General features: G+C 34.3%; 1 protein-coding gene across 1 annotated transcript; it reads right to left on the bottom strand.

Moving 5' to 3' along the window:
- Positions 1–753: 753 nt before the first annotated feature.
- On the bottom strand, positions 754–7,840 carry LOC107817912 (ferrochelatase-2, chloroplastic). The gene is made up of 9 exons (XM_016643806.2): positions 7,468–7,840; positions 6,587–6,920; positions 6,325–6,468; positions 6,106–6,207; positions 3,551–3,654; positions 3,281–3,407; positions 2,981–3,133; positions 2,256–2,356; positions 754–1,346 (listed from the first exon to the last, which is right to left on the bottom strand). Exons 1-9 carry the CDS (start codon positions 7,551–7,553, stop codon positions 1,031–1,033), a joined length of 1,467 nt encoding a protein of 488 aa, XP_016499292.2. The 5' UTR covers positions 7,554–7,840; the 3' UTR covers positions 754–1,030.
- Positions 7,841–12,881: the final 5,041 nt, after the last annotated feature.

Genomic DNA, 12,881 nt, shown 5'->3' with positions numbered 1-12,881 from the left:
AGAAAAGTTTCTTGCTGAACTAGAGATTGTATCTTGAGAGTGATGTTACCAAATTGGACAAACTTTCAAATCTGGTTCAACTCTTGCGATCTCTCTGGCAATTTGAGGTTTTGATTGTCCTTAATAAAGTACGTATAAATTCTGGGACAGAGGGAGTTCAAGACTTTGTTCGTGAGTTTTGACTTGGAAAGTACCTAATTAAGATTTTTTGCATAGTTTAAGAGCATCTTGGATCATATGCCATTTAACTCCGATTGGATAGTAGTTGCTAGGTAGTGGATAACTATTTTAGGCCTGCTTTGGTTTCTAACAGTTTCAATTTAAGAGCATAAGCTGGCAAGAAAGTTGATCGTAAGGATCATATTCACATTAAAAATCGTGCCACCTCATTTGCTGATTATAGAGATGCTTTACTAAAGTTCAGCACTAAACTTCTGCTATGCACATTCATAGATTTGAGGAAAGCTAGATCACATTAAGCTTACTTTGCATGTTTAGAAGCTAAACTTCCGCTATGCACATTCATAGGTTTGAGGAAAGCTAGATCACATTAAGCTTACTTTGCATGTTTAGAAGCTGCTTCCACGGCTTGCAACCGTGCTAATTAATTTGTCCTTGCCGGTTTCCTTATAAATGCTTAACCAAAAAATATTACTGTATAATAGAAGAAAGCCTACAGTAGCTTTTAATTCTTCTAAATAAATAAATAAAAAGAAAAAGGAAGTTCATAGGTTTGGAAAAGTACAAGACAACTTCTAATGGGTCGAAACCCAAGGCCACAAAGATTATTGTATTTCTGATTGTGTTCATGTTCTATGTACAAGTATCGAGTCCAAACAGAATACTAGCACTTCGAAACTGTTGTATCCATTCTAACAAAAGTAATATCTAATATATTTAATTAGAACAAAACTTGTAAACTGCTCACAAAATTAAGAAACTTTCAGGTGGCAACACGAATATGAAATATCGCCTTCTTACTCTCTGTACTAATCCTCCTGCCTTACTGAAAAGGAGCTTTTGTCTTTCCCTAAAGGATGTTCTTCCTAAAAGCCGATACCATCTTTGGTGAGAACAGAAAAACGAATGCTAATAGTGATCCGAAAAGCATTTTTATAAAATATTGCATTGGATCATTGTCAACTTCTTCCTCTGTACTAGTGGACGTCGACATTGCCATAGCCGAAGGCAATGCTTCAATAACTGTATCTGCCAGATCAGTTATGAAGGATGAGGTGCAATTCAGAGCAGGAACGCGACCCCAATTTTCAATTCCTGATTCAAGTGCTAATTCCTTGTATTCCATATCAATCTCTTCAAGAGTCTCTATGTGCTCACTCACAAAGCTGAAATTCCAATAGCAAGCATACATTAATACGAGATATCAATAAGAAAACCAAGAGAAAAAACATCTTTGTGCAAGTATTAAGAAAGTCTAAAGAGACACAAGAAGTATTTAACTGTCATTTCAACAATCAAGCCCATAATACTTTCGGGGGGGGGGGAGGATAATTTAAGTGCTTAACTCTCTCATATTTAAGTGCTTAACATTTTCAAAATTTTGATCCTTTTCAAATTCCAACAACTATAACGTAACTCAAACCAAAGGTTGGCTTGGCATATGTTAGATAGCTGCATGCAGCTCCTGTGCTCGGAAATTCATAAGTTATAGGACCTAAAATATCCAACTTACCAACAAAAGATTTGATGAATGTTCAAAGATTCAAAGCATAACGAGGATTCGCTTAACTTGACCCAGAATATGAGACTGCAGAGAATTTTGAGAAATGTACTCAGTTAGCATCTCACTGCTATTAATTTGTTTTTTGTTGTTGTACTCAGGTAGCATCTCACTGCTATTAATTTGTTTATCTTTCTTTTGATAAGTCAAGAAAGTAGCATCTCACTTCTGTAGTTGAATCATCTCAAGTTTTCAATCTCTATATATGCACAAAAGTTAGCTTCCATTTGCAAAGATGCCTAAAGTTATGTTACATAATTGGGATAATACCATCCTATCAGTCATGTGGCTTTCCTATCACATCTCCAGCAAATTGGGTCTGGCTAGAGACCATCATAGCCTTGAAACAGTACCCAACAAATGTAAGGAAATAGCTTTATGTAAGTCTAATACTGGGATGTGAACCTAACAAAATATTGCCCAATAAATTCTTAACACTGAGTTTGATCGCACCACATTAAAAGAGCTGCACGAAACTGAGAACAGAAAATTCAGGTGGCTCTAGGATGTATACCTTACTGGAACAGCCAACAGAGACTTTACACCTTTCTTGCCAAGCTCAACAAGAACTTCGTCAGTGTATGGTTTCAACCACTGTACAGGTCCAACTCGGCTCTAGAATGCCAAAAAAAAATTATATCAGATTAAATTCAACACCAAACAGGAAGAAAAATCCATCCTTCGCATTGTAATGGACCTGGTTAACTTTTACATGTATAGGAATAATATGTTATAATGGATATCGTTGAAACTATGCCATATCAAATTGGAAATAATATCAGAATTGTTGGGGGGAAAGTTTCGCAATTTTAGGAAAATGCCATCCTTTTGGACTGACAAAATAGAACTAACATGGGACAAAGGTATCAATATTCTTTCTCAAAATCCACCAGCCCACTCCCCCCCCCCCCACACACACACACACAAAATCAAAATAGAACATGGGACAAAGGTCAATTTATTCTTTCTCAATACCCCACCAGCCCACCGTTCTGCCCCCCAACCCCCATACAGAAAAGGCTAAAGAGGAAAACATGGACTATTTCCAACTTTGCCATGAACTGATCAGTATAAGCACAACTGGATGTAGATTGATTACAGTGTGTAATCTACATTTATTTCTAATCTATTATCTATAATAACTTTACGCAATGGCCACCATAAGGGAGAGCTCAATGCAGATGGCATTATAGAATGTCAAGAACTGTGTAACGCAGAAAACATGATCCAATGACAAACCTGATAAGCCAAGGTATGATGATTGTTAGTTCCTCTAGCTTTCAGCTCATTCATTATCAAGGAAATGCACTCCTCCATCTGATCTCTATACGGATCACCAGCATCTTCAACATAACTAACTGGCACTCCATGGGCGCTAAAGAAAATCATGACCTAAAATCATCCAAAAACTTGTCATTATGTTGCCACGGTAGCTACTCCCAGTTTCAATAATAGTAAAAAGGAGTTCATCAATTACAAGTATAAACATGACGGACAGGAACTGAGTCCATACAACTAAAGAATAAGAAGATAATCTACCTCCTCAGGGTTAGAGAAATTATGCAACTCCTTCTCTATCAAGTCTGCCATGGACTTGATGTAGCCTTGTCGTTGGTACCAGGATTCAATGATAGCAACTGGCAGTCTAGACAGATAAGAGTCATCCCTGAGAGGAAGCAAAGTTCATACATTATTTTGATAAAGGAGTTCATATATTATTTAGAATCAGGAACAATATATATGTAACATTATTAAGAAAGAATATGACATTCCACACATGCAGTTACCAAATTGAAAAGAAAGAATTACTTGAAAATATTTTGTAGGGCACGGACGCTCGAACCAGTTGTAGAGATAGAATATTGAGGATACAAAGGCAGCACTACGAGCTTCGTAATCCCATCTCTTTTAATCTGCCGCACAACAGGGAACACAAATTCAGATCAAAGAGAAGATTTACATAATTTTAGCATTCGCAGGAGATGAGTGATTCTGGGGCGGGCCCATTCAATCCCAGCTGTTCAATCAGATGCTTCTTTCGAAAATGGACGACTGCTGCTGGGATTGGATATATGAATAAAGCATGTACTATCTAGGACATTCAGCACATGAGATTTTTAAATGAAAGGACAAAAAAAATATAGGATCTCAAATTAACAGCTGGTGATTTTCAGAATTATCAACATCTAACATGTATTATACATATGTATTTACTAGATAAAGCTGAGAGTGTATATTACAGATCACTAAGGGAAACACTGCATTATCAATAAGGCTTTGCTATGCAAACAGACATCCATTCACTACACAAACATCCAATGTCCAACAGTTGGTTACCCCCATCCTGGTCCTATCTACACAGCATAAAATTGTAGATTCCATACTGGTATGCATATGAAGATCTGTAATTGCTAAGAAAATATTGTGAAAGCATCCGATTTAATTACTAGAAAATTTCGTAATCATCATAGTCCTCATTCCTAGACAAGATAGGAGTCCAACTGATTTACTTTAGGTACCCCTATAAAATGAATATTCATTATAATGAGGACGATGCAAAAGCATATAGTGCAGAAGTCTTCTGCTATTTACCTGCACTAAAACTCTATAAGGGTTGGAGATCGAGAGAGGTGTTCTCTCCTTCTTTCTTATGTTTATTATTTCCCCTTTGGGTGTAAAGTGAAGGAGAGGGTGGTGAGCTACAAAAAATCAAATTCAATAGGCATCCATTCACTAGAAATGTCATCTATTATATCTTTAATTTGCCACTTTTCCCAACAAAAAATTCTTCAAAAATTACTCATTAAAGAAGTTTTTTTTTTTTCTAGGATCAAATCCTGGTTAGGATTGCTTTAGGATCCCAGGTCTAAGTGTAAAATCATAAGAACTTTATAAGACTAGAAGAAGAAAAAAGAAACATTACATACCTACAACTTGCATAACTACAGGAAAAGTTGAAATTGGTGAAAATCTATTCTAAAGATATAAACTCAAATGTCTAAATACGACAGGAGCTCAGAACATACATCACTTGTAAAAACATGTAATACAGGTTATGCATAAACATAAATGGAAAAGGATGGGCCAAAAGGTATACCGTTGTTTACATTCATTATACCGTAAATTAAAAGCGAATTTGCAGCAGATGAGCTGCAGGTTCCAGAAAAATAAGGACCACTTCTATCATAAATCTAAACAAAAACATTGAAGAGAAGATCATAGGCTATGTTGCTCGAACTCCCCGAAAATATTGCTGGGTGCGTGCCGGATTCTCCAAAAGTAGTGCATTTTTGGAGGATCCGACATGGGTGCGGCAGCATTTTGGAGACTCCGCGCAACATAGCTCATAGGGCAAAACGACATTTTTTTATAAGGACTCATAGGACAAAAAGTTATGATCTTAAGATCCTACAAATTTTTGTTCTATCAATCAGAATTATTTCCTCTATTATTAGTGATTCTTTATTATTACTTTTTTTCAATAACTGAGAAATTCTTGAGGACAAATGGAGTGCATGGCCTCGGCTCCAGAACCACACTTGAGATGTCTCGGTTCTTCTTAAGAAATTGAAGCTCCCTCACTCTAGATAGGAAAAAATCATTTACAAAGTTTAGCTGGCCCGTTGGCACAGACATGAAACACCTACTAGGATGAGGCATAGCGGGAATTGAACCCACATCTCGTTGAGTTGCTCCAGCAAGCACCCCTTTGGAAGCTCAATTCCGAGGACCGGGGATTGTAGATTTGGTTGTATTTGGATGGTTTTCAAACTCCCGAAATGCAGTCTAGACAGCTAGCCGTCCCCTTTCTGACTAGTCTAATACCAAAACCATTTCCATCATTACCATAGCCAAAATTGAAGCTGCAGTTATGTAGGCACTTGACAGTTCGAAACTCAGTTGATAATAGGCCCACCCCTCTACCCTTCTCCACTTAAATACCGAGCTTTTGTTTGTCATAGGGTTCAAACCCGTGTCGTGCGCCTAACCCACATCACATGTTGCGCTCTTACCACTAGACCAAAGCCCTATGGGGAAATCTGTGTTCTTACTTAATACTAAGATGGCTTACATTTTTCAGTTTTGATATCTAGGTGGTTCTCTTGAAGTTCTGCCCCTATACAAACTCTTAACACAAGTTGGACTTATTTGAAATATCAAGGGGATTTTTTTAAAGAACAACTAGAATACATGCATACTGACATGAAAACGAGGAAAAAGAATAAATGCAAGCCATTATCAACTCAACTTGGCTAGATATAAATCTAAACACATGAGAGAAGACACAGACAAGATCAAAGAGGTGATCAAGAAATAAACAGATGTAACTGCTAAAGGAAAAAAAGAAGGCATTTTAGACCTACCTGGTGAACAGCTTCCTCGGTGAATGGGTGCCAGTAACGCATTGCAACATAGACATTTGCAGGAACTTCCTTTGTTTCTAGTGCCATTTTTAGCGCGCTAGCCTATAATAGTGAGCTTAAGAGGGTTATAACATGTTGAAAACGACTCCACCATATATGGAAAAAAAAAAGAGCTTTTTATCATATAGTACCAAAAATAAAACTGAGGGTTTTCTTTACCTGCTCATCTGTTATCTTTCGTAAAGGGGAACCGCCTCCAATTGCAGCGTACCCTTCCTTACTCTTCGGGGCTCGGAGAACAGAAATGAGCTGTGCTAATGGGCGTTGGAGAAATCGGAATAATCTAGGGAGACGTATAATATCCTGCCCACCAAAAAACAAAAGAATGATACCATTAGCATAACCACAAACAAATCTAACTTAACTGTTCAACATCTTCAGCTTAGAAGAAACAAGGGAATTAGACTGATTGCTAGCATACAGGGTCAGCAAATAAGTTGAACAGGAAAGGCTGAACATCGTGAAGCGTGTCTGGTCCTCCAAGATTCAAAAGTAGCACCCCAATCTTTTCTTCAGTTGTCTGTGAAGGAGATTCAGCAATGCTCCCGGGATATGTATACGCCCCAACAGAGCAAAACGTTTTGCCGACTGGATCTCTCTTGTGCACTGGACGATGTAAAGACGATCCACCAAATACACTGCTCTTCTTATTTTCTGAAGATAAAACCATAGACAATTCCTGCTCGGTAGGATTCGTTTCTTGTCCACCATGTGAGACATGGCAAGCAGGCATTAACCTTGTCCGAGGGCAGAACCTGCCAAGACAGAGACTTACGATATGATTTACAGAGGGACTCGCATTACTTCTTATAGGCAAACATATCTCAAACAGAAAGTGGATCTTTTCTCCAATTAAAGTTCTATGACTTTGTACTTAATACACTCCCTTTATTTAATTATCCCTACTATGTTGCATTGCATATGTTAAGAGTTACGTTACGTTAAGAGTAAAATCTAATTTTTTGTACAAGAAGCATTTACTTCACATGATTAACTTATATTCAAATTAGTGTAAAACCAACAATTTCTTCATATGTCTGGTGAAAACAGTACTATATGACCTCAGGCTCCTACGAAAACTCAAATCATCAGAAAATTAATCCCAGCAGCAAAAAGAAAAAAAAAAGAACATCTTTCAGCAAGATTCTGAGTTTCAAACAGTTGACATACAATAGATTAAATAATCTTGCTAACAAATCATTGGATCAAAACCCATAGAATTGACAATGGTCAGCTTCTAGGTATAAAACCGAAATGAATTTCCGAGAACAAAAAAAAATGAATGACCCATAAAAAGCTTACATCGAAGAGTTAGAGCTGAAATTGGAAAGATTTGAACTTTGAAGCTTCATTGGTTGAAGAAGCCGAGAGATCGTCCCTGCTTCCATGATCAAAATTTTCAAGGGAAAAAAAAGGAAGAAATTTATAAGTAGTTTTTTTTATGGGGTTCGAAAGTTGTGAAGATTTGGATCAAATAGTTATATTAAAAGGGGATTTGCTCATAAAATATAGAGAAAAGTTATAAGAAATGTAGGGTTTATGGGAAATTATTGGATGGAGAAAAAAGGGGTTGCGTGTATATATGAATAAATAAAGAGAAGAGTCAAAGGGAAAGAGAATAATGAAGACGTGTTCCTAATTGGAGGCGCTAATGGCAGAAAGAAGCAAGTACACCTAACACTAATGCTTAGACTTTTTCACAAGTAGTAGTTGGCCAAAGGGACCCCATCGATTGAAACTTCTAACGAAACCCGCGCCAAATCCACTGATCATTTTTTCTTTTCATACTCGTATAAAATTTAGCATTAGAATTGTATTATTTGGTTACTATTTTATTACTTACATAAAATTTAGTGTTACAATACACTAAAGTCGTTTGATAGGAAGTATAAAAATAGTGTAGTAACGTTGAGATTAGTTATGCTGAAGTTATTTTTTATACATTGTTTGATTTTGTGTATTAAAGTATTGCATAATTTCTAAAAATATTGATCGTTTACAAGAAAATCCTTCACATTTTTTAATGTTGTACACTAGTTTTATTACCCTCCGCATTTTTTATTCTCTCTGCAGCCAACTTTTTTACTGGGAAGCAAAACTAAAAGAGAAAACTAATTGAAATATTAAAGTTAAAATGGAAGAAAAATTTAATTGCTATGACATATAATACAAATACCAATTATTAAAAAATGGGTAAATTTTTAACAAAAAAAAAAACTTTAGATTATACTTTGAACGAATGCAAAATCAAATATAGTATTAAATATGATATTATTCTGATTATAGTAGAATGCTAAAGGGGAAAAATAATTAAAATATCATAGTATAAAAATATACAAAATATGGTGAAAAGTATTTGGAATAGGTTTTGAAGGATTTGAGGGGCAATGATATCTTTAACCATGTTTAAGCAAGTATTAAAACCCTTGCATTGTTAATGTCATAATTTGCTATGTATTAGTTATACATGGGATAATATCAAATAGGATGTATAATTAATACAAGTATTAACTATAAATAGGTGAGAAAATATACCAAACAAAAAATTCGTAATGCACAAAACTAATGTTTGCATTTTTTTTTAATATCTCCTACCAAATGACCCTTAAGTGGTCGTAATTTTCGTTGCGGCATAAATGACATCTTCATATTACGTTAAATGGGATAAAAAGTTGACTAAGAATATGGGACGCATAACACATGGATTAAACTAACTATAATGGCTAAATAATTTTGATTGTATTAAACAATTTTTTTAAAGTAAAAGCACATATTTTAATCCATGCAATATTAATTCTTACGTTATGATACCTTACGATTTGTTTGGATGGTTGTTACCAATTGTAATATTATTCTAAAATAATATTTTAATTGGTTCTTTAAAGAAGCATTGTTTCTAACGTGTACTTATTCATATTTCAAATATTCTATCCGCATTTGTGTGATTCTTGTATACATCTCATCCATGGAAGTATCATGTTGTTTATTTACATCTTTAACAAAAGTCGAATATAGTTTTAATATTGCAAAGAATAATAAAGTAATAAAATTATTTAATTTCGCATAAATAATTTACCATATAATTATTCAAGGAAGTTTGACGTCGATGATCTATAATATGTTTATCCATTGTAGAAATCATGTATGATGTAAGACAAATTTTATCGTGAAGATATAAGCATATGATGAATTATATTATTAGCATATATTTAATTTAGAGCTATATAATTTATATGCGTAAACCTTTTTGCTCATTAGGGACAAAACATGCAGAAATGCATTATAATGCAACAAATAAAATTGCAACATAAAAAACGTCATTAGACAATATAATATAAGGTTTTTGAAGGAGAGAATATATTAGAATTCTAAATATTATTGTTACCCAAATATAAATAATTATCAGATGAGCAAAACTATATATGTATACATGAATTTGTTTGTAGTGAAAATATGGCTTGAACTTTTTGAACTCTTTTTGATAGGAAGAGTATTTTGTAATTGCTATTATGAATCAAACATATTCATATAAAGATAATTGATAGTAGGCTATATTTATGCAATTTAGACACTATTTATACTCTAATTTACTTTAGTGATATTTGAATGTTAAAAGATAACAAAATGCTCTAATTAAGAATTTTATGCTTTGCAGGAGCCACTCCGAGCTAGGAGGAAGCTAAAGAGTGTTTTGGAGTCAATATGGAATGTGGAAAGCCAATCGAAGGTTAGCCCGATTGAAAAGGATCGAGAAAAGCAAGCGGGGAGGTCCCCTCCAGGTGCGCGACTGCGGAGTTGACCGCGAATTGGACCGCGCATTGGAGGCAGAACACTGACGGTCGAATCCGCGGTCGCGGACGGGCGAACGGAGGCCAACAACTCAGGGGCAATTATGTAATTTCTAAGGCGACTAACCTAAACCTATATGAAGCCTAATTCGCCCAGAAGAGAAGGAGGGCTGTTTTTAGGAGATTTTTGGAGGCAAGAACAAGAGGAAAAAAAAGACGGAGAATTTCCTAAGAGTTTTCATCTTCTTCTTCTTCTTACTTTCATTGTTGATTATGAATTGTTATAGTGAATTTTTATCCATTAGTATGAGTAGCTAAATCCATCATCTAGGGTTGATGGAACCAATTGTTGGATGAAGTTTTGACTATGTTTAGATATAATTGAGCCGTTCTTATTCTATGATTATTCAACTATGTGTTGGGTTGTGATTAATTGAAAGAGCCCTTGATTAATCGTGTCTAGTTACCTTGTGTTGCTTGAGAAAGAACACTTGGTTAGATTGTTGTTGAACAACACCACTTTCGGCTAAGTTAAGAGATTAATTACTTGAATTTAAAAGCGGGGTTAGAGATAGCGAAGCTTTGGTGGGATAATTCCGAGTTGCATAACTTGTTAACTAGAGTAGTTCGAGAGAATGCTTCTAGTAAATTATCGTAATTGATCGAGAGATAATTACGGTAGCCTGGAACTCATAATCCTCATTGAGTATTACGGCGAGATTATATCTAACGTGTCAGGAATTAGTCCGGCAATTGGGAAAATCAATAGGCCTAGATCCTTTTTACTGTTGAATTCAACCTTATTCTTGATTATTGCTAATTTTGTGTCATTTATCATTAGATAAATAAATTCCACTTATACTCCATTAAAAATCTTGCATCCGGAAGTTATTTGAGCTTATCATTAGCATTGTTAAAAGTTATAGTAAATAGGTTAGTTCCATGTGGGATTCGACTCCGTATTTGAACTGGATTATATTTGCAGCGACCGCTTAATCCTTTTTACAAGGCATAGTTGGGCATAATATGTTAAAAAACTAACGGTGTTACCCAACTCTGAAAATCTTCTGCTCTGAAGCAAAATATTTCCTCTCCTTTTATTGGATAACACAAATTATCACTTTAATTCCTCATTTTTAGATAATGTTTTCTAAAATTTTGACCTTGAAAATATCCCCTTTTGTGCCAGTTTTTAATGAGAAAATAATATTTTATAACCGCTGTAAAAATAATAGCAGAAAAAATATATAAAATTTGTATATATATATTTTTGTATATATATACATTTAAAATTTTCAATTGAGTTTTCCAAAAAGAATAGTTAAAATTTGAAAAAAATAGAGCTGCGAGGATCACTTCTAGGCATATTATTGAAGCAAACGAATAACCAAGTTATATTGTCACTTTTAGCCCGTGGCAGAAACTATTTACATCTGGTAGCGAAAAAAGTATATAAAATTTGTATAATTTTTGTATATTAACATACAAAATGTATATATATACAAATTTTATATATTTTTCGGTTATTTTTTTTACAACGGCTATACATTGTCATTTTCTCATTGAAAACTGGCACAAAAGGGGATATTTTCAAGGTCAAAATTTTAGAAGACATTATCTAAATATGAGAAATTACAGTGATAATTTGCGGTATCCAATAAAAGGAGAGGTAACGTTTTGCTTCAGAGCAGAAGATTTGCTTCATGAATCAGTATTGGGTAACACCATTAGTTTTTGAACATATTGTGTTAGTGAGACTAAAAGTGCTCCACTTTAGCATACTTAAGTGACTAAATATGCTCAAGGCTATATTTGAGGGACCAAAATAGACCTACCCTCAAAGATAAGGGACAATATTATCCAAAAACTCCATGATTTGCTATGTATTTGTTATACATAAGATAATATCAAATAGGATGTATAATTAATACAAGTATTAGGACAAGAGTGGTTGCTCTAGTGGCTAGCACCATCCACTTCCAACTAAGAGGTTGTGAGTTCGAGTCACCCCAAGAGCAATGTGGGGAGTTCTTAGAGGGAAGAGAGCCGAGGTCTATCGGAAATAGCCTCTCTACCTCAGAGTGGTTGTTGTTGTTGTTGTTATTGTAATTAATACAAGTATTAACTATACATATGTGAGAAAACATACCAAACAAGAAATTCGTAATGCACAAAGCTAATGCTTGCATTGTTTTTTTTTAATATCTCCTACCAAATTACCCTTAAGTGGTTGTAATTTTTGTTGCGGCATAAATGACATCTTCATATTACGTTAAATGGGATAAAAAGTTGACTAAGAATATGGGATGCATGACACATGGATTGAACTAACTATAATGACTAAATAATTTTGATTGTATTAAATAATTTTTTTTAAGTAAAAGCACATATTTTAATCCATGCAATATTAATTCTTACGTTACGATACCTTACAACTTGTTTGGATGGTTGTTACACATTGTATTATATTGTATTATTATTTTAAAATAATATTTTAGTTGGTTCTTTATTTAAAGTTGATTTTATTATATTGTTCAATTCATTGTTCCGAAACAATAAAAAATCTCATTTTACGAAACAACCGATTTGATGTGGTGAGATTGTTTTCTATTTTTATTTTCAATTATGCCCTTTTTTATTATTCCATAATTCTATTTTATACTTCTGCTTCTTTACTCCATACTTTTTCTTCTTTCGTCCAACATTTTGGTTTGTTTGCTCTCTTCCTTTTTTGTATCTTTTTATCTCAATCTATAGTCTCTGGATACATTTTGTTGATTAACAACTTAATTTGCTCAGGTTTCTACCCTTAATTTGAAACGACAAGTACTTTTTTTTTTGTTCATGGTCATATTTTTAGGTTATTGCGCTACAACTATGCCTAGTTTTGAAGATTTTTATTTTGTAGTAAACCGTATAATCTGATAA

This window comes from Nicotiana tabacum, chromosome 23, assembly GCF_000715075.1.
Source record: "Nicotiana tabacum cultivar K326 chromosome 23, ASM71507v2, whole genome shotgun sequence".
Lineage (NCBI taxonomy): Eukaryota > Viridiplantae > Streptophyta > Magnoliopsida > Solanales > Solanaceae > Nicotiana > Nicotiana tabacum.
Note: the sequence above shows the minus strand (reverse complement) of the source record. Positions and strands in the feature narration are given on the sequence as shown.

Excerpts from the sequence above, each read along its gene's own strand:
- LOC107817912 (XM_016643806.2), bottom strand. The coding sequence starts at position 7,553 with ATGGAAGCAGGGACGATCTCTCGGCTTCTTCAACCAATGAAGCTTCAA. Across the intron at positions 6,208-6,324 it reads GAAAGATAACAGATGAGCAG|GCTAGCGCGCTAAAAATGGC; the intron begins GTAAAGAAAACC and ends TCACTATTATAG. Across the intron at positions 2,357-2,980 it reads ATCATACCTTGGCTTATCAG|AGCCGAGTTGGACCTGTACA; the intron begins GTTTGTCATTGG and ends TTGGCATTCTAG.